The sequence below is a fragment of the Canis aureus genome, chromosome 5 (assembly GCF_053574225.1).
Source record: "Canis aureus isolate CA01 chromosome 5, VMU_Caureus_v.1.0, whole genome shotgun sequence".
In the NCBI taxonomy this organism is placed as follows: domain Eukaryota; kingdom Metazoa; phylum Chordata; class Mammalia; order Carnivora; family Canidae; genus Canis; species Canis aureus.
The window spans coordinates 24,527,806-24,550,410 of NC_135615.1; the positions used below are offsets into that span (position 1 = coordinate 24,527,806).

General features: G+C 41.1%; 1 protein-coding gene across 3 annotated transcripts in view; it reads right to left on the reverse strand.

Moving 5' to 3' along the window:
* The window catches only part of CAMK1D (calcium/calmodulin dependent protein kinase ID), a 434,038-nt gene that overhangs the window by 152,003 nt on the left and 259,430 nt on the right, over positions 1-22,605 (reverse strand). For 2 of the 3 annotated variants that reach the window (XM_077897218.1, XM_077897217.1), the window contains exon 3: positions 21,511-21,585. In XM_077897218.1, the coding sequence (XP_077753344.1) occupies positions 21,511-21,585 (75 nt within the window). Of the gene's footprint in view, positions 1-2,675; positions 2,717-21,510; positions 21,586-22,605 lie in introns of those variants that run through there. The other variant, XM_077897219.1, reaches the window with a different exon arrangement.

Sequence of the window (22,605 nt, forward strand, 5' to 3'; positions counted from 1 at the left end):
AGCGTGGTCATAACCTCTTTTCTTGCAGCTTATTCCAAATTGTAGGAAGGAGAAGGCAAAGGAGCACATCCCTCTCTCCCTTCTGGAGCCTCTGTGGGACCACTGAGAAGGGAACTCTGAGCTCCCTTTCTCAGAAGCATGAACAGCCTTCCCAAAACCCTGAAAGAAGAGACTCATTACAGAGATACCTGAGGATAAGCTGAAGCTGTGAGCATTTTGGAAATTAAAGGAATTTTAGGCTCTTTCTTGAAGGATCTATACCACTTCACTGACCTGCGGATCTCTAGGATCCTGGTTGAGTGCTCTACCCAAACTTGGCAGGGGGAAGGTGCCAATATTATAGTAAAACTGCAATATGAAGGCACCAAGTCCTATTGAGCTGTTTGTATTTCGTTAAGTCTTTCTCTTTCTTATTCATCTTTGAGAACAGAGGTTATTTATTAGTGATTGGGTTGTACCTGTTCTTATTTCAATAAATTATTATTATTTTTTTTTAGGATGAAAGAGGCCCAGGGTTTCCTGATGCCATGACACTATGATGCAGTCATCCATGCCAGATGGAGTTTTGTCAACTGACCCACATGGCCATTGCCAAAAGCCACTTGTTCGCCTGGTGGCCGGGAGAGATGTCAGACCTTGGAAGGAACCAAACAGCCCTGAAGAGCTATCGTGGCAAATGACAGGACTCAGACCACGAGGGTATTTTCTAACCTTGGAAAACAAAACGAGAATTTAGGAAGACTTTCTGAGCAGAGCCTGGATGAAAACGATTTGTCATTTTTACCTTCTTCCCCTGCTGCCTTTCATCGTGTCCATCTCTGGTGAGTGGGGATTCTTTGTTTTCAACAGATTTTTACAGTCAGAGGAAAGACCCACATGCATATAGATCATTCATCAACTGTATTTATGGTCACTCTCAAAGTCCTCGATGACAAAAACTGAAACACACTGTTCTGGAGCTTATGAGCCTTAATGTTCCTGAGAAACTGTGAGGAAAGAACATGGGATAATTGGTGGGGATGCACAACTCGTTATAGTCATAAGGCTCCTAGATGGGGCAGCCAAGCTTCCCCTGCAGCCCTTGGCAGCTGTTCACCTCAGTGCTCCCCTCTTTTTTATTCCTCTCTGGAATTAGGAGAAGTGGCCTTTATTCCAGCCAATGGCTCTCTTGCTTGCACTGCGGCAAACACTGCCTCCCGTCCCAGTCTGGTGCGTGTGCCCTTTGGTTCAGACACTCCTATGCTGGGCACACAGGGGGCCTTTGGTTTAGTTTAGTGATTCGGTCGTGAGAAAGTACAATTTTGTTAGGATTTAGCCACCGTTCAAGATCATCCATCAACCAGCTCACATCACAACAAAACGAGAAGCTCATAAACTCACAAAGATTGCACAATCCTATATTAGAGTCCTCATAAAAATGAAACAGCAACTTTAATCTATTACAAGTGTAAAACCCAGTAGGGAGAGAACAGATGTAAAGATTTCTGGCGCACAGTCGTCGGGCCACAGCACAGGAGGCATTGTGTTAAAAGGCTCTTTGTCAAAACATACTGTGAAATATTTTTTTTTTCCTGAGCACAGAATCAATAAATCAGAGAGAATGGCTGATCTTGAATCAACATGAATTGCTCAGTGAGATAATTAACGACCCAAATCATTAAGGGCTCAAGTACAAAGGCTGATATTAAAAATGAATCTGTTCTGGAAACACACCACATCAGACTTTTTCCCATTTCGAGCCTGACATTACCCATCAATCCCCCTGCGTCGCTCTCTCCATCACATCCTTACACAGGAGGACTTGGGCTCTGATTACGCCAGCAAAATGAAATTGTTTGTCATACTGAACACTGATTCTCATTGTGACAATTCTTGGTGGCAACGAAATCATTAGTATTCAAAGTTGGCAGTGAAAAGTCCAGTCTTGCTTAAGTAACCGCAGTTCTTAAAGATCCAGTAAACAGTGTTCACAATAGGGTCTTAGAGCTCTGGGAGTAAGTGCAGAAGGAGGCTCTTTAAAGGCATTTTTAAAAGATATGGCCACATAAGAAATTTTATTTGTACAAAAGGGCACAGAGTAAAAACAGTTTACTTCCCACTCCAAACACCCAATCCTTCCTCTATGAATCAACCCCTAGCAATTTCCTAAACATGCCTCTGGATACTTCCTATGCATATAAGCATCTATGTGTCTATGGAATCTTATTTTTAAAACATAAATAAGAATGCACAGCCCTCAGTGTTAGTAGAGCGGTCATGCGTGAACATATCTTCACAACCATCCCAGATCAGTATATTACGAAGTAACCCCATCCAGGATCTAATATTTCCATGGATGCATGTAGCACAATGATGGGACTTTTCTAAGAATAAATAGTGTTAACTTCCCAATAAGCTGAACTGAGAACCAAAGAATCTGAGAAACAAACCGCCCCCGTGGAGCTACTATTGCTCAAAGTCACAGTTGCCACTTGATGGGACTCGTGGCTCCCACTGTTACTGCGATCGGGGAAATAGGGTCTGTTCCCAGCTCTCTGGGCAAGGTAGAGTTAGGGGATGATAGGAGGGCCTGAGATACACCTGTCGGGCAGAAACACGCAAGGCAGAGTCCAACCAAGCCTCATCATCTCCTGCAAAACTGGAAAAGTCTAGAGTTCCCACCACTGCCCACTCACCTGTTCCCAGGTGCCAGGCTGTCCATCTCCAGGCACCCACCAGTCCTCAATCCTCCATGACTTTCCACCACTCAAAACTGCCACCCCTTCTCCCTCTCAAGCCCAGATGATTGAGAACAGGGAGAGAGTGAATCACTGCCCAGAGGGGCCTCGGGTGACTTTCCTGAATAAAAATAGGCAGAATTCAGTGACTGAAGAACTATTCCTGGAGATGATGAACAACGCAGTCCTTTCATAAGGGGACCTGGTAAAGCTGCCATCACTGCAACAAGCTGCCCTTCGAGCAAAGTGAATATTGTACCTGTGACTGGCTTCTGGTGGCTCCTCCAGGGTGGGAGGGACAGTCCCTCAGCCCTGAGTCCTTGTAAAACATACTAAAACTCAGGCATGTCTCTTAGTTCTAACGTGTCTCTGCTCAAGGTCACAGTCCTGGTGGTGTGGAATCAAGAATGACAATTTTTAGATAACCTTTGGAAGACAAGGCTTCACCCTTTAGAAGCCCTTGGAAAACATCCCTCAGTTCCAGACCTTGCTGGGATCTCAGGGGGCAGCTACTCTTGTTCCCATTTCTATCTGGAGGATTTCCTATGAGCCACTGTTTGTTTTCTATAGTGAAAGGGAACCTGTTCCATGCTAACTCTACTCCTCAGTTTAGAGATCTCAATGCCAAAAAATAAATACCAAGCACAATGGTGGAAAGGGATTTTGCTCAACTCCCAACATCTTCCAGATGTAATCTCTTAGTTGTTTTTTTTCATTATAGGGATTATCATGGGATGTGTAATATAATTACACAAGAAGCTGACAGACCACATCATCTTTATATTTCATGGCTTCAAGAAGTTGTTTGATCTATACAGTGATGTGATTTTTTAAAATAAGCAATCATTTAAAAAATGTTTTAGGGGCACTTGGGTGGCTCAGGTCCTGATCCCAGGGTTCTGGGATGGAGCCCCCTCATTGGGCTCCCTGCTCAACGGGAAGTCTGCTCCTCCCCTTCCCTCAGCTCCTCCCCCCACCCCCCTGGTGCTCTCTCTCTCTCTCTCTAATAAATAAATAAAATCTTAAAAAAAAAACATTTCAGAACAATCCCATTATTTGCATTTATTTAGACATGGGAATCAATAATCTTCTACTATACTTAGAGATGTCTTTAAAAAATTCAGTTACCTCCCTCTGGGATCCTTATCAAGGACTCATAACTTAAAATGTCTCGAGTCCTTTCTTCCAAAGAACTTGGCTTCAATCAGTGGGAACTACCCTGGCTGGGACTGCTTCTGAGATACTCGCTTCTCTAATGCACTGACCCCATGTCTGACCCAAGACAGTTTCTCCACTTCCCCTCATCCCATCTGACCCTCCAGAGAGGCAGTGGGAGGTCACTGATCCATCCACAGCCCTTCCTAACTCAAAGTACTCCACTCTCCCAGGAGGAACAACAGCTTCTTAAAATACCAAGATGTTACAAATTTCCTGCTGGGGCTGAGTCCCCGCACAGGAGCTCTCTGACTTGCTGTAAGCCACCCCAAAGGGCCCCTGGGCTCTGTGGTGTGTGTACTAAGGGCATCTGTGCACACCACTCTCTTCACAGACAAGAAATTCCCCTTCCTTAATGTCCTGTCTTCCTTACGGCTTAATTTGCTTGCCTTAAAAAGGCATCAGATGCCACATCTGTATGCAATGCACCCTCACGCCTATGAGAGCACACTTGTACATCCATTATGAGTGAAATATCAGGTTTAGTTGCCCAGTAATATCTCTGTCTCATTTGCTTAGTCACTAGGGGTCTGAATAAATGGCTATCACAGGGGTAATGAAAAGAAAGGCGTAGTGTTGAATACAAATGTTTACCGATGGATTCATTTATTAGGGAGTTCTACTGAAAAAAAAAAAAAAAAAGAAAAGAAAAACCCTCAATCCCTAAATTCATTTACTTAATAATCATTATGACAGACCTATTATGTTCCAGGCATTGGGCTAGACCTTAAGGGTGCAAAAATAGTAAGATGAGATCCTGTTCTCAAGGAGCTTAGTTAGATGAGACACATATGAGCAAATAAGAACAGGAAAAAAAATCATAAAATCATGTGTGAGCACAGGTGCAACAGCCATGAAGGGCAGGCTTCATTCTCAGGGAGAAGGCAGCTTAGAAAGAGCATCGCAGGGCACCTGGGTCGCTCAGTTGGTTAAGCGCCTGCCTTTGGCTCAGGTCTTGATCCCGGGGTCCAGGGATCGAGCCCCACATTGGGCTCCCTGCTCAGCGGGGAGTCTGTTTCTCCCTCTCCTGTTACCCCTGCTCATTCCCTCTCTTCTCTCTCTCTCTGTCAAATAAATAAAAATCTTTAAAAAAGAAAAAAAGAGCATCACAGAGAGAACTACTATATAATTTAGTATCCAATCAGTCCATTTTCAGACTAATAAAACCCTATAATGTCTGAAATTTTTACTTATGGACTGACAAACTGATTTACCGCATTAGTAAGGCCCATAAAAGGAATTGTTTGACAACTATTTTTTAAAGCAAAATTATTACCAAAAAATTAAAATAACATATCCGTGTATAATTAAAAAAAAACCCTTTTAACTTCTTTCTGTTGTCTGAAAATCAGAAAATAATCTCAACATAATAATTACTCTTGGCACATATTCACATATTTTAGTCAATTTTTATCCATATCCGTATCTAAATGCATTTATCTGAAGAATTCACTTTGTTCCAAGGTGGATTTATCACTTTGAATTTTTTCATAAGATTGCTTACAACTGTCTTACAATCGCCCTCACAGTCGTATTTTATGATCACTAAGTTTGAACCTGTCAACACCTTCGGTGAATTCGTCTCTAATGACTATAATGTTTTAACTTGGAAAACACTGCAAGGGCTCTGATGTCTGCAATCCTGCTAAACGGACAGATTCTTAATCAAAATGTATAAATATTTCAGCCCCAATTTTTTTTTTACAGGTACTGTCATTTTGCTACCCTCCTTCAACAAATCATACCTTCCTTGGATAAATATTTTTAAAAGATAAACTTCGTCAAACTGTCTCTATTAATGGTTTTTTAAGTGCTTCTCCAAATTTGGATGCTGCAAAATAATCAGCCTTCTCAATCTCATTCCATTGCAGCACAGATATAAAATTATCCAATTAAAAATAGGAGCTCCAACCAAGACACTTCCCACAGATTGAGTTATTCCAAAGCACAATTCTAGAATTTCAAAACTAACTCTGATACACTATCAAGCTCTCATCACCTAATTTGTTCAGCTTCTTTCTTTCTTTCGTAGGGATGTCTTTCAAGTTTTGTTTTCAATAATTGCAATTTGCTAGAAGCTTCAAAAGTTGCTGTCTTTCACACTTCACCCATTGAACACTTTGATTAAAGATTTCCAACTGTCTTTTCACCAATGCCATCAAAATATGGGGAATTTATTTTTTTATTTTTTTGGGGGGGTAATTTATATACAGAGAAGTTTGGTACTATTTAGTATACTTAAATTGAAGTACAAAGTACCGCCCTCAAAGGCTCAGACCATTCTAATAGGCAACTGGTGGAGTAGGTAGTTTGGAAGAATAACAGAAGTCTGGAATAAATGGAATATAAGAGAATGAAGAATCTAACCAGAAGCATGTGACAGGGGAGTTGAGTGGTGCTGAGGGCTGAGAAGAAGTGGTTATCACAGAGGTGATGCTGCTTCTGAAGTGAGCATCATCTAATTTGCAGCAGTTCCAAGCCACCAGGCTGTGTGCTACCCTCCAGGAGTACCCAGCAGCCCTGTGTTGGAGCAGAGGATGCAGACAGGTGCACTGATATCCAGTTTTGCATCTGCTGGGTGGATGCAGCAGGCACACTGGCCGGGGGAATGCCAGTGGCCCTCCAAGGGGTGAGGCTGGGTAGGGAAGCCCAGAGGGAGGGAGGCATTGGTTTCCAGCAATGTCAAAGAATTGGTAAGAAGGACAGCATTAGGGGTAGTTGTCAACTGGGCTGAAGGCAGACAGAGGGTGGTGGAGACTAAACTGACAGAGCCACAGCAGCTCTGGGGACCATCATTCTAGAGAGAGGCCGTGAGCAGGAGAAGAGCAAGGAAGGCTGGCCGGAATAGAGCGTGAGAGCCTAAGCTATGAAGGAAGCAAGGATTTTTTATTTCCAGATGTAAAATTAATCATCTGGATGCAGCATAGGGGGATCCAGCAGGATTCTAAATGCCTGCTTCCAAACAGGAACCAGAGACCCTCTCTATAACCCAGCCATTCCCGCGCCAGCCTCCCTCTCTCACCATGTCAAATAACAAATTGCATACATTCATCAGGCTGCCAAGCCAGCTTCAGCACTACATGCCTTATTTATAAAGCCACAGAGTCAGAGGTAAGACATGGTTTTGGAAACAACATCTTGGGAAATGGAGAGACTTAGCTAGCAAATGCTGAAAAATCCAACAGATTTCTAACATCTGTGCTTGTTCCATGGGGATTTACAATGAGAAAATGGAGAGTACCAAAAAATGACAAGACCATGGGATTTTAGACCAGAGGCCATAGGCTTGTCTTAAACAAATGAACAAACAACAAGAAGGACCCTTCACGTTACAGATAGACCCAGGGAGACCAGGCACAGTGCTATCATATAGACCAAGGGCAGAAGGGAGCCTGGAATCCACAGCTTGTGTGTCCAGTCCAGTGATCTTCCCACTGCATAGCATTTCTAAATAAATTTCTCAAATAATCCCTTTGAGATCTCCCTCCAATCTCCTTCCATATGCCTGACATCATGTCCCAAACAGGAACATGAGGGGATTTGCACCTAATAATCCCACCTTTCCGCATGAAACAATCTGAAAACCATTTGAATTTCCATGATACTAATGAAGGGGCAGTTATTTCCTCAGAAGGACCAGAAAAACAAATATTGTTAAAATGTCTATACTACCCAAAGCAATCTACACATTTAATGCCATCCCTGTCAAAATACCAACAGCATTTTTCACAGAAATGGAACAAACTCCTAAAATTCATATGGAACCAAAAAAGACCCTGAGGACAAAACAATCTTGAAAAAGAAAAGCAAAAAGCTGTAGATCTCAGAATACTGGATTTCAAGTTATGTACAAAGCAGAAGTAATCAAAACAGTATGGTACTGGCACAAAAACAGACACACAGATCAAGAGATCAGAATAGAAAACCCAGAGACGAACCCATAATTATATGGTCAATTAATCTTTGACAAAGCAGGAAAGATATCATTGGAGATGTCCAATATTCCAATATCCAATGGGAAAAAGACAAATGGTGTTTTCTTCAACAGATGGTGTTGGGAAAACTGGACAGGCACATGCAAAAGAAAATGAAACTGGACCACTTTCTGATACCATAGACAAAAATAAGTCCAGAATGGGTTAAAGACCTCAATATGAGATCTGAAATCATAAAAATCCTAGGAGAGAACATAGGTAGTAACCTCTTTGAAATCAGCCTTTGCAACGTCTCTCTAGATATGTCTCCTGAAATAGGGGAAACAAAAGCAAAATTCAAACATGAGATTCATCAAAATAAAAAGCTTCTGCACAGTGAAGGAAACAATCCACAAAACTAAAAGGCAACCTACAGAATGGGAGAAGATATTTGCAAATGATATATCAGATAAAGGATTAGTATTCAAAATATATAAAGAACTTACACAACTCAACACACACACACACACACACACAAATAATCGAATTAAAAATGGGCAGAAGACATGAACAACATTTCTCCAGAGCAGATATACAGATGGCCAAAAGACATATGAAAAGATGCTCAATATCACTCATCATCAGGGAAATGCAAATCATAACTACAATGAGATACCACCTTGCACCTGTCAGAATGGCTAAAATCAACCACACAAGAAACAACAGGTGTTGGTGAGAATCTGGAGAAAGGGAACCCTTGTTCACTGCTGGTGGGAATGCAAACTGGTGCAGCCACTGTGGAAAACACAATGGAGGTTCCTCAAAATTTAAAAATAGAACTACCTTATGATTCAGCAATTGCCCTACTGGGTATTTACCCAAAGAATACAAAAACACTAATTCAAAGAGATACCTGTGCCTCTAAGTGTTTGCAGCAGTATTTGAAGTAGCAAGATATGAAGCAGCCCACATGTCCATGGATTGATGAACAGATAAAGAAGTAGTGGCATACATACACGATGGAACACGACTCAGCCATAAAAAGAATGAAATCTTGCCATTTGCAATGACATGGATGGAGCTAGAGAGTATAATGCTAAGTGACACAAGGCAGAGATACCACATGACTTTATTTACATGTGGAATTTAAGAAACAACTGCTATTTCTCCTCCTGAACCCAGGGCCCACCCATGGGGCCCTCCCCTGCTCTGAGAGTCCCTCTGCTGCACCCACTCCCCGACTCCCTTGGGGCACTGAGCTTCCTTTAGCACAGGGGTGTGGGGGCTCATACCCATCCTACTGTTTCACTGCCAGGATGTGCTTTTTCTGACAATCACATGCAGGGCTGGCCACATAATCCACTGGGCCCAGTGCAGAGTAAAAATGTATATTCTTTATACAAAAAAATAGGAAAAAAATTGCTTCCTTTCTTGTGCTCTCATTCTACCTGTCATGGTGTTTTTTTATCTGTTATTTAATGTCATGCTTTCTTGGTCATGCAGATACTCGTCTGCATGCAGACCCCTGTGGCTCCGGGGTTCCAGCCCACGTTGGTGAGCTGCGTTCATGCATCTCATTCCACCCCCCACATGGGTGCCCAGGTCCCCACCGGGCTGGGACTAGGGGAGTGGGCAGCCAAGAACCTATCCAGGGAAGGTGACAGAAGAAGCTGGGGACCTGGGGGTGGGGTGGGGGACGACTGTGCTCCAGGATGAAGGGCTGGTACAAAGACCAGCATTGTAAGGAGCCTGGGTGGGATGGTGAGGGGGTTTACCCTGATGCTCTGAAAGGAAAGAAAGGATCTAGATGCCTGACAAGAGTAAAAAGAGCATTATCGAGATTGGAAAAACATGAGAGCAAACCTGGAGGTTGGAATGTACACATCCCATTTGAAGGGCGTGAGGAAATTGGTTTAGCTGAAGCAGAGAGCCTGTTTCTTTTAATAAGTTATCAGATAGAACTGCAGTTCAGGAGCATCTCAAACCAAAAGGTATAATCTGATATATTCAGAAATGGATTACTGCATAGGCAGGTTTTGTACAAGCCCTGTTTTTATCTACTTAGGAAATTAGAAGCAAAGAAGTTCATGGTGATACCGTCTGGATTTTTAATTTTACAAGCCTCGGCTTGCTGGCTTTTAGAGTATTACATATTTCCTCAAATCAAATAAATATTTGTACAACATATAAGTTAATAAATGGATAATTTCTGAAATTGATGCTGTATATTCTAAACATGACTTTACTCTTTATGAACTTTTATGGATTCTCAAATTTGAGTATTAATAACCAATTATTACCTATGAAAATTTTTACAACTGTAGGGGGGATGGGTGAAACAGGTAAAGGGGATTAATGATAACATGATGAGCACTGGATAATGCATAGAATTACTAATCACTAAATTGTGCACCTGAAACTAATATAACACTGTATGGCAACTCTACTGAAATTAAAATAAACTGTTAAAAAAAAAAAACACAACAAAAGTTTTTTTACAATTGTTCTATAATGTATGGGATATTTAAATCCCATTAAAGAACTTTAAAGAACTCATTAGAAATTTAATGAAATATGTTAAGTTTCATTTGAATGGGAAAGAATGGAAAAGATGATGTTTAGAAAAGTAGTGTGAAAATCTTTAAGTCAAAAATGATTGTAATAAGAATGTGGTTATAAAAAGTAAAAACTGGGGACACCTGGGTGGCTCCGTGGGTTAAGCATCTGAATCTTGGTTTCTGCTCAAATCATGATCTCAGGGTCATGACACTGAGCCCCTCATAGGGCTCCGTGCTTAGCATAGAGTCTGCCTAAGATTCTCTCCCTCTCTCCTCTCTCTCTCTCTCCAAACAGAAGGAAAAACTATTACAAGAGACGAAGGAGAACATTATACAATGATAAGAGGGTCAACTACCAAGAAGATACAAGCATCAAACAAGCGCAGAATAGCAGAGTTCCAAAATACACGAAGCAATCTTCGACAGGATTGCAGGGAGGAAAAGATAGCTCTATAAAAATAGTAGGAGCCTTCCATACCCTACCTTTCATAGCAGATAGAACCACCAGACGGAACGTTAAGTTAGGAAACTGAGGACATGAACACCACCAAAGACCAGTTGGACCTAACAGACACACACAGAATGCCATCCAACAACAGCAAAACACATATTTTTCCCGAGTTTGCACAGAACATTCTCCACCATATAAGGCAAAACAAAACAAAATAAAAAAAACCCACCAAAGCTTAATAAATTTTAAAAAACTGAAATCATACAAAGTATCTTTTCTAAGCACAGCAGAAGGAAACTAGAAGATCAGCCATGGAAAGAAAACTGGAAAATTCACAGAAACGTAGAAATTAAACAATGCATTCTCAAACAGCCCCAGGGTCAAAGAAGAAATCACAGAGAAATGAGGAAATATCTTAAGACAAGTGAAAATGAAAGCACAGCATCCCAAAACTCATGGGATGCAGCAAAAGCAGTGCTAAGAGGAAAATTTATAGTTATAACAGCTTACATTAAAAGAGAAGACAGTTCAAACCTGCTCACAGACTGGACCCCTTCACGGACTAAACCGCCTCACAGATTGGACCCCCTCACAGACTAAACTCCCCCCCCCTCAGACTAGACCCCTCACAGACTGGACCCCCTCACACATTAAACCCTTCATGTCCCACCCAGGCTCCTTAATATTTCTCCTTGTATCAGGCTGAAGGGCTGAAGGAACAGGCCCCACCCCACCTATTCCAAGCGCATTCATCTGGCTTGTCCCAATCACCCTATATCCAAGTGTATCTCCTCCACACAGCTTTCCCTGTGACCCACAGTCCCCACACAAACCCCAAGGGGTACAGAGGTTGTGCATCATGATGGCTCCTCCACAAAGAAAACCATTGCAGAGACCAGCTGTGCCCCCAACCTGTTCCCATTCACCTAGTACTAAACAAAAGTCATCAGACCCTAGATTCTCAATTACAGTCATATTATGAACAAAGATAAGACTTTGGAAATTTATATGTAAATATATTAAGGTATCATAGGCAGAAACACTTTTGTCTTCATTATAACTCTTGCCTGTTTGAAAAGACTTTCTCTTGGGAGTAATAATTTGTGTTCTAATTAAAACTGTTTCTGGGAACACACTGCATGAATTATGAATACAATATGCACATGAAGCTACCACTGGCAACCCCCACAAACAGGTTCATGCAGAAGCCAATGGGGTAGATAAGCCACACTTTTCTCTTGAAGGCTGTATATATTTTCATGTCTTAGACTATTCAGGAATCTAAAATTCTTTAGAGAAAGTGCATTCAATTATTAGCATTTCTAGTTCAGCAGGTAACTTCTACATATCTTAATACTATCACAAAATGAAAGAAATATTAGACATATTTGTATCTTATGTGGAATATACGTAATGCAACCTATCATAATATTGGTAAAACATGCTCATCTATTCCTTCATTAATTGACAAAATTATCTAAGAAAGAAACATGATCATTGCTATGTATGTGGAGATTAGTTTAGTGATTTCCTGTGATAATATTTAGTAAACTTTTCCCCCCACACAAACCATGACAAAATACAGGGCATTTTCTAGTTAGCTCTGCTTTTAAAATCCTTATTTAATCACAAATAATATATATTTTTCCAAGTAAACTATTCACATTAGTGTTACCTACTAGATTTATTCCTAGAAAATATCAGCAGTGTATTGTATTATGCTGGTTAAGGGCATTCACTGGGCCACTTGCTGGCTTGGGGAAACAATCCAACCCCTCTGCTCAGGTTCTCCTTGTAAAATTGGGATAAAAGTGGCTCCTGGGGCTCCTGGGTAGCTCAGTCGGTTAAGCATCTGCTTTTGGCCCAGGACATGAACCCGCGGTTCTGGGATGGAGCCCCACATCTGCATCTGGCTCTCTGCTCAGAAGGGAATCTGCTTCTCCCTCAACCTCTGCCTAGCTCTCTTGCTCACACTCTCTTGCTCACCTTCTCTCAAATAAATAAAATCTTTAAAAAAAAAAAAAAGTGGCTCCTAAGTTTTTTGTCAGGGTTGTGACTGTTAACCATTATCCTTCTTATATGTAATTCTATTAATTGAACAAATACATGTTAAATGCCTACCATACCATTCAAGCACTGCTCTAGCAGAGAACAGAAGTGAGAAAAATTTTCTGAGGGTGACAAGTGCTATAGAAAAAAACCAAGTTGGGGAAGGGGACAGGGAATGAAGATGAGTGTGGCAGGAGGTGGTGGGGGAGTAGCTATCTCACATAGGGGATCTGGGGAATATCTCAATGAGAAAGTGTTATCTGGCAAAATTTTGAATATTTCCTTCATTCCACGATAGCATTAAGATCTCTAAGGGAAAGTGCTCCAAGCAGAAAGAATAACAGGAACAAAGGCCCACAGTCATGCAGGCCTTTTGAGGAACAGCAAGGCCAGTGTGGCTGCAGATGAATGAAATCATGAGAGAGAGAGAAGGGGAAGCTGAGGTCAGAGAGGTTACCAGGGACCCAGGACACACAGTGCCCTGGAGGTCGCTCTAAGGACTTGGTCTTTTACTGAGATGGGAAGCAAATGGGAGCTCTCAACAGAGGAACAGCAAAGCCTGGCTGATCTGCTAAGAAAGAACAGTGCAGTGGGAAAGGTTGTGGGGACAAAGATACGTTTCATAAATGATGGTGGCTTGAATCAGAGTGGTAGCTGCAGAGATGATGGCGAAGGGGTTGGATTACCAATAGTCCCAAGCTGGGACCATGGGATTTGCCAATGGATAGGATGGTGGGGCGGAAGAGCAGAAGATGAGTCAAGGATGACTGAGGGTTTTGGCCTGAGCAACTAGAAGAACAAAGTTGCCATTTGCGGAGAGGAGATAGACAGCAGGAGAAGCAGATTTTGTGTAAAATTCAGGAGTTTATTTTGGATCTGGTAAGTGAGCGATGCTTATTACACAGCCAAGTGGAACTCTCGAGCAGAAAGTTGGATATACATGCACGGTTTCAGGGGAGGAGTCCAGGCTGATGATAGAAATTTGAGAGTGACCCATATATAGAAATTTAAGTCTTACTGAAAACATGATATAATTCAATAGGGAATAAAATACTTTTATAAGAAAAAAAATAGTCATCCCGATATGTCCTTTGAATTATACCAGCCTGAAGTATATGTTACATCCCATGCTGGTATAGACGTCAAAGGGGAGGAGTTGGGGGGGGGGGGCCTTTATCATCACCAAATATATGGGCTGATACGCCACAACCAAAGCAGATGAGGAATAAACTCTAAATAAACTGACTTCTCAATGGCATCTTATCTCAATGTCGTATTGACCTTATACTATCTAAAGAAGAATGGTTCAAAAATTAGCATTCTGGAAAAAAAAAGATAATTCTCTCAAAACCCAAATAAAACTGTAAATATAGACCACTATAAACAATCAAGTCTCTGCTGTAGCTTGCAAAGGAACAAATATGCTACAGTACTCAGAATCGAAATAGCAATTAGCTAAGTAATAAAATTAGGGTGCTGAGCAGCCCCTGTTATATTTGAGCATCAGTGCCCAAGATGATGTTTCCTAGGAAACCAAAAACCTCCCAGGCACAAATAATGTGAAATAAGTCCCCCCAAATGTTGCGCTCTAGACACTCCCCAAGTATTTAGAAACAAAATCAATCAAATCAAATCAGTCAAAAAAAGAAAATATTTCAGAACAAATTTAACAAAAATATAGAAGGGTCACACATTGAAAACTATATAACATTAAGAGAAATGAAAGATCTAAATAAATGAGGGATTGACTGACCATGTTTGTGGACTGAAACACTTGATTTTTTAAGCTACTGGTTGTTTCCAAACTAATATACAAGACTCAATGCAATCCCAAATTCCCACAAGCCCTTCTGCAAAATAAATAAATAAATAAATAAATAAATAAATAAATAAATAAATAAATAAATAGTAGATAAACTGCCTCTGATATTCATGTGAAAATGCAAACAATCTAGAATACCCAAAGCAATTTTTAAGATTTTTAAAAAAATTTATGACAGGATAGACAGAGAAAGAGAGAGAGAGAGAGAGAGAGAGGCAGAGACACAGGCAGAGGCATAAGCAGGCTCCATGCCGGGAACCCGACGCAGGACTCGATCCCAGGAACTGGACTCCAGGAACAGGCCCCGGGGCAAAGGCAGGCGCCAAACCGCTGAGCCACCCAGGGATCCCCCCAAAGCAATTTTTAAAAAGATTTACTTACTTATTTGAGAGAGAGACATATACACAGAGAGAAGCAGGCTCCCTGCTGAGTGGAGAACCCGACACGGGACTCAATCTCAGGACCCTGAGATCGTGACCTGAGCTTAACCACCTGAGCTACCCAGGCACCTCTCTAGAATTTTAAGAATTATAAGAATTTTAAGAAAATAGGGCAGCCCCGGTGATGCAGCGGTTTAGCGCCACCTGCAACCCAGGGCGTGATCTGGAGACCCTGGATCGAGTCCCACGTCAGGCTCTCTGCATGGAGCCTGCTTCTCCCTCTGCCTGGGTCTCTGCCTCTCTCTCTATCTCTCTCTCTCTCTCTCTCTCTCTCTCTCTGCATCTCTATGAATAAATAAATAAAATCTTAAAAAAAAAAGAATTTTAAGAAAATAATAACAAAGTTAGAGGACTCTGATACCTGATTTCAAGACTTACTAGAAAGCTACAGTAAATGAGATGGTATCATATTGACAAAAGACAGATATATAGAGTAATGGAATAGAATGAGTCCAGAAATTAAGTCAGCCTTATATGGTCTAAGGTACCAAGGCAATTAATTGAGAAAAGAAAAGACGTTTTAATGAATGGTGCTGAAAATTGGATATCCCAATGGAAAAATTAAAAAGTATCCTCCTTACTTCACACCATGTATTAAAATTAATTTGAAGTTGGTCTTATAATAGACCTAAGTGGAAAACTAAAACTATACAACTTCTAGAAGAAAAGAACATTTGCAAACTTACAGTAGGCAAAGACACAAAAAGCACAAATCATAAAAGGAAACAAACTGATGAGTTGAATTTTATCATCATTAAAACTTCTCCTGTTCCAAAGGTACCATTAAGCATTAGGTGTTGGTTTCTTGGGTATGACACCAAAAGCATAAGTGACAAAAGAACGAATAAGCTGAACTACACCAAGACAAAAACCTTTGGTGCTACATGTGATACCACTGAGAAAGTAAAAGGACAACCCACAGGATAGGAGAAAACATTCTAATGCATGTCTAATAAGGGACTTCTACTAGAATACATAAAGAAGTCTTAAGCTCAAAAACAAAAGGCAAAAACCCAATTTAAAAATGCATAAGGTATTTGAATAGATACTGCTCTATAGGAGATACACAGGTGTCCAATAAGCACAGGAAAAGATGATCAACATCACTGGTCATCAGGGAAATGTAAATCAAAACTGCAATGAGATATCACTTCACACCCACAAAAATGGCTATCACCAAAAAGACAAATAATTAACAAGTCCTGGAGAGGGTGTGGAGACGATGGAATTCTGATATAGTGCTCGTGAGATTGTAAAATGGTGCAGCCACTTTGGAACACAGTTCAAAAGTTCCTTAAAATGTTAGACATAGAGTTACCATTTGACCCAGCCATTCCACTCCTAGGTATACACCCAAGGGAAATAAAAACATAGGGTCACACAAAACTCTGTACATGGAATGTCTAGCATCTTTATCGTTAATAGCTGAAAAGTATAAACAATGTAAATGTCCATCAACCGATGAATGGATAAATAAAATGTAATATAGCCTTATAATGGAATATTATTTGGCCATAAAAGGGAATAAAGTATTGACACATGCTACATCATGGATAAATCCTGAAAAGATTAAGCCACATGAATGAAGACAATCACCAAAGGCCACATATCATATGATCTAGAATAGGCAAATCCTTGGGAATAGAAAGTAAGAGGTTGGGGAAGGAAGAACTGAGAGTGATAATGGGTATGAATCTCTTTTATTTGTTCTCCTCTAGAATATAAAATGTTCTAAAATTAGATTGTGTGATGGCTGTACGATTCTGTGGCTAAAACAAAAACCACTGAATTGTACACTCTAAATGCATAAATTGTATGGCATGAAATTATATTGTATGTATATTGTATGGAATTATAGCTCAAAAAGGGGAGTTTTTAAAAAGGCTTCATTAAGAAAACAATAAAAAGCTACGGAATGGGAGAAAAATTCATATTACGTATATTTGACAGAAGATAAAATAGATAAAGAACACTCACAACCCAATAATATGATAAACCATCCAATAAAAAGTGAGCAAAAGATTTGAAGAGACATTTTACCAAAGGAGATATGCAAATGGCCCATTAAGACATAAAAAAAGTGATCACCATCATTTATCAGCAGGAAAATGCAAATTAAAACTACTGTGGGATATGACTACAAACCCATTAAAATGGCTAAAATTGAAAAGATAAAGTATGAAGCACTGATGGGAATGTGTATTAACAAGAACTTACATATGCTGTTGACAAAAATGTATAATGGTAAAAACCACTTTGGAAAACTGACAGTTTCTTAAAAAGTTCAACCTAACCCCCATTGTATGGCCCACTCACTCTGCTCCTAGCTCTTCACCCAAACATATATATACACACCATATATATCCACACCAATGCTGTACCTGAATGTTCCCAGAAGCTTGGTTTCTAACATCCAAACTGGAAATAATCCAAATATTTCAGCAACAGCAAATGGCTAAAATGTGGACTCATCTGTAACTATAGAATACTAATCAGCAATGAAAAAGAACATGCTACCACACGAACCAATGTCAGTAAGTATGATGAGTAAAATAAGCCAGACAAAAAAATGGACTTCTATATAATTCCATGTACATAATATTTTAGAAAATTCAAAATCAACTCTAATGATTGAAAATAGTTGTCTCCAAGGTCAGGGGTAAGGAAGCGAGCATGTCAAAGGGGCCAAAGGCATCTTTAGGGTGATGAAAATTTTCTGTTCTTGATTATGGTGGTGGTTTCACCAGTATGATTCGCTCCCACATTCATCACTGAATTGTTCAGTTTATTTATTTTTTTAAAGATTTTATTTATTTATTAATGATAGACAGAGAGAGAGAGAGAGAGAGGCAGAGACACAGGCAGAGGGAGAAGCAGGCTCCATGCAGGGAGCACAATGTGGGACTCGATCCCGGGACTCCAGGATCACACCCTGGGTCAAAGGCAGGTGCCAAACCGCTGAGCCACCCAGGGATCCCCTGAGTTGTTCAGTTTAAATGGGTGCAGTTAATTGGATGTAAATTATACCTCAACAAAGTTGAATTTTTAAAAAGTAATGAGAACCAAAAAAAATAAATAAATAAAGTAATGAGAACCAATGGAAAAAGAATTTATATACAAGTTAACAGCTTGCAATTAGCAAATCCAACATTTGTGTAAATAGCGCCTCTAAACTCCTCAACGGTGCACATAAATCGTGTCCTCCTTAAGCACTTCAAACATTCCTTGCCTCTAGATCTGGATTCTATCACCAACTTGCCTGACAAACCTCATCTGGGATCCCCAAAAGTTCATTCTAGCCCGACTCCTCTGTGTTATTACAAATCCTGAACGAATGTGATCCATATTGAGGAGGTTTTAGAATGATTGTGAAAGGGGATAAAGCCCTGATAGAAAAGCTCAGTGAAGGAGTGGGGACAGCTGTGCCCCAAGAAGATTTCCAAAGTCTGTCCCTAGGTTTGTTCCATTCCAGACACTTTTATACTCTCAATGCCGACCCATCTTTACATAAACTCCTGCTGGTAAGGAGACAATCAAGTTGCTTAGAAAGTTAGAATTCAAATCCACTTGAACTTCATCTCATAAAATGAAAAGACCATCTGCAGAGATACTGATGAAACAATACAGATGTCCATAAAGAGACAGTCTGTATTGGGGACCTTCTATTTATGACATTATTTATATTTAATACATTTTTATACATTTTTCTCATTCAGGACTCACTAAGACCTTCTAATATAAATATTATGATGATGAAGATGTCAATATTATTATTTCTTTCCATTAAGGAAACTGATACTCAGAGAGACCCAGTTATTTGCCCATATTTACCTAGCTAATAAGAGGCAGAGCTGAGATTTACATAAGGAGATGCTTTCGACTGATTTATTTAGTGACAGATCCATAAACAGAGATCTTAAAGCAAGGGAATACATAGAGCAATAGATTCAAATATTAATGCATTTTTTTCACATCACCAATAAAAAAGCACACATTTAAATATACTACCGACATTTTTGTGGGGCTTTTTCCTGTCATTAAAATGCCATATTCTTCCTACTGGGAAGTTAATGTTTGGGGAGAAAGTGGTTCACCTGCGTAAGAGTAGCCTCTATTAAAAAAAAAAAAAAAAAAAGAGTAGTCTCTATTGTTCAAAAGAAAGCCACAGGCCCAAAATGGCACCATTTAGGTTAAGGACCCAAGTCAATAAACCAAGACTTAATACCTAACCTAACTGCAGTTTCAATTTTCCAGGAATGTATTTTTTAATCAGTCAGTATAGCATTTCCTGGTCAATACTAGGAAATTTACTGATAGACCCTTTCTATCCCCTTTAGGATGGCAAGCTTGCCTCAACAATGCATTCCTGCTAATAAGTTCCTTTCTTTTTCTTTTCCAGTGCTCTCTTTTTGCCTTAAAAAACCTTTCTTTTGTTTAGCTCATCTCTACTTGCTAGATGGGATGCTGCCCAACTCATGAATCATTTAATAAAGCCAACTAGATCTTCACATTTACTCGGCTGAATTCTGGGGGTTTTTTTTTAACACGATATAAAACAAAGTCACATGAACTTCTAGGGAGTATCCCAAATCTGGGGAGAGCTACTGCTCTCAAGGAAGAACCAGAATGTGGCGAATTACGAAACAAACAGTATAGCAAGGAACTAGGAAAGATTACATTTAGGTAACCAGGAATAAATGAGGAGCCAGCAGTTGAAACTGCTTAAGCCACCAGTCTCATGGCAGACAGTAACAGCCAAAGCTGTAAAACTTCTGGTCACTGATGTGGGAAGCAAAGGCAAAAGAAAAAGTTATATTTTCATACTACTTACTGCCCATTGACACATCCTTAAAACAGGCAGTGACATTCCCCAAGGAACTCAGCTGCCTGGATGTTAATACTTTGCTAAGGGCAAGAGGCAATCTTAGCCCGGCCCTCAGAATCCTGTAAGTTTACTTTAACATATAAAAATTCCTTTGGAAGCTTCCTTTTGCTCTACCCCTCTAAGATCCATGCTGGCAATCACTCCCCAAGCATATGGCCCACTGATACACATCTGAAGAGTCTCATGACAGAGTTTTTTTCCATACAGTAATAAATAACCTTTTTTTCTAAAAAAAAAAAAAAAAAAAAAAAAAGATTTTTATTTATTTATTCATGAGAGACAGAGAGAGAGAGACAGAGACACAGGCAGAGGGAGAAGCAGGCTCCCTAAGGGAGCCCGATGCAGGACTCAATCCCAGGATCTTGGGATCACGACCTGAGCAAGACAGATGCTCAACCACTGAGCCACCCAGGCATCCCATAAATAACCTTTTCCTAACAACAGCTAGCCCCCTCAGGATTCTGGAACTCTTGTTTCCAAAATACCTTGGAGGCTTGTGCTGTCCGTAACCTCCTCCCAACTTGAAAGTATATAATCAACCGCCCATCACAACCCCAGTACAGCTCTTTCTGCCCACAGGTTCTGTCCCAGTGCTTTAATAGAACCACGTTTTTGCACTGACATCTCAAGAAATCTTTCTTGGCCGTCAGCTCTGAACCCCAACATTTTCCTACATCCGTCGCCAGCTAGGACAGAGAAAAATTGTCCATGTGCTTCCAGACTGGATGCTTTTAAAAATGTTGGTACAAAAAAGGCCTACAGTGTCCTATAAAAATGTTAAGGCAAAAAAAAAAACCCAACAACCCTACTAATGCAGAGACTAATTTCATTGAACAGTGGACATGTTACATTTACGTGTGCCTTATAGGTTCGAGTCAAGTTTCGACCTGAATATTCAGCTTTTTTATTTCTCCCCTCTTCTGATAATCTCCAGCCTCACTGGCAAGCAGAAATAATCCGCCGGGGGTGACAGTGTCATGGTGTGACCCATCTATACTTGTCTTAGGCCTGGCACAAGTTCCAGTTCACTTACATGTGCATTTATCTGCCGGCAGAGTCGATGGCAGGACAGAGCCCACAGGGACCATCTGCTGCCCTCCCCCAGCATCCCTCGAAATGAAGACAAGGTGGGAGTTTCTCCTAGAGACGGGAGCAGAGTGTACTTCTCGGTGGGCCCACTGGAGTGTTTTCAGGAAGCACCATTTGGACCTCGTGCATGAAAAAGCAAAAGAGGCACCCCGAATACAGGCACCCTGCAATGGCAGCATCGGGTTCCACTGTGAGGATGGAGATGCTCAGTCTGGTGCCATGGCTGCCCGAGTCCCCAGTCCCACCCCCCATGGCTCACCTGGCCCGCCACCACCCCCGCTTCCTAGACCACAGGCGGACCTTCATGTTAGCCTGCGATCCCCACTCCCCTCACCCCCTTCCTCACCCATCAGGCACTCGAGGTACTCACAGCTGCATGACCAAGTACAAGTGATTGGGGCTTTCGTAAATGTCTTCCAGGGCAACGATGTTTTCATGCTTGATCCTGAAAGGGGAAAAAAAAAACCACAAACAGAAGAGTGAGTATGATCAGACACGAAGGCTTTTTAAAAACAGATGTTGTTATAGCAAAAAAAAAGTTCTAAGGATCCAAACTTCCTAAGGTGACACTGGAGACTCCGCTCAGTCTTGGCCCCAAACTCCCTTCCAGACCCCTGTCATGTGCGGGACTCCGGTGCAGGCAGAGGAAACCTCCACTGACCCCTCACTGGGGACCTAGTCACCACCACCACCAAAGGCCATCCTCAAGGACCCCAGCAAACTGGACTGCTTCTAATCAAAATGTGGTTCCCGAACATGGTGACAGCATCTCCCGGGAGCCTGTTAGAAACGCAAATTCTCAGGCCCTACCCTGGTCGAACAGATTCTGAATCCCTGAGGGGCAGAGCCCAGGAACTGGTTTTGTAAGTTCCTCAGATGATCCGTATGCACAAAGCAGAAATTCTATAGTCAACTCATGCTTTTCTTTTTTTTTTTTTAAGATTGTATTTATTTATTTATTCATGAGAGACACAGAGAGAGAGGCAGAGACACAGGCAGAGGGAGAAGCAGGCTCCCTGCAGGGAGTCCAATGTGGGACTTGATCCCAGGACCCCCGGATCACACCTTGAGCCAAAAGCAGACGCTCAACCACTGAGCCACCCAGGGGCCCCAATCCATGCTTTTCAAGCTTCAGTGTACATGTGAGTCACCAGGGATCCTGGTTGCACTGCCCATTTTGATTCAGTGGAGCCAGGGCAGGCCTGAGCATCTGCATTTCTTTTTTTTTTTTTTAAAGATTTTATTTATTTATTTGACAGAAAGAGCACAGCAGGGGGAGCGACAGAGGCAGAGGGAGAAGCAGACTCCCCACCGAGCAGAGAGCCCGATGCAGGACTCGATCCCAGGACCCTGAGATCATGACCTGAGCTGAAGGCAGACGCTTAACCAACTGAGCCACCCAGGCCCTGGAGCATCTGCATTTCTAAGAGTAGCAAAGTCCTAACTACAGAACCAAGAGAGAAGG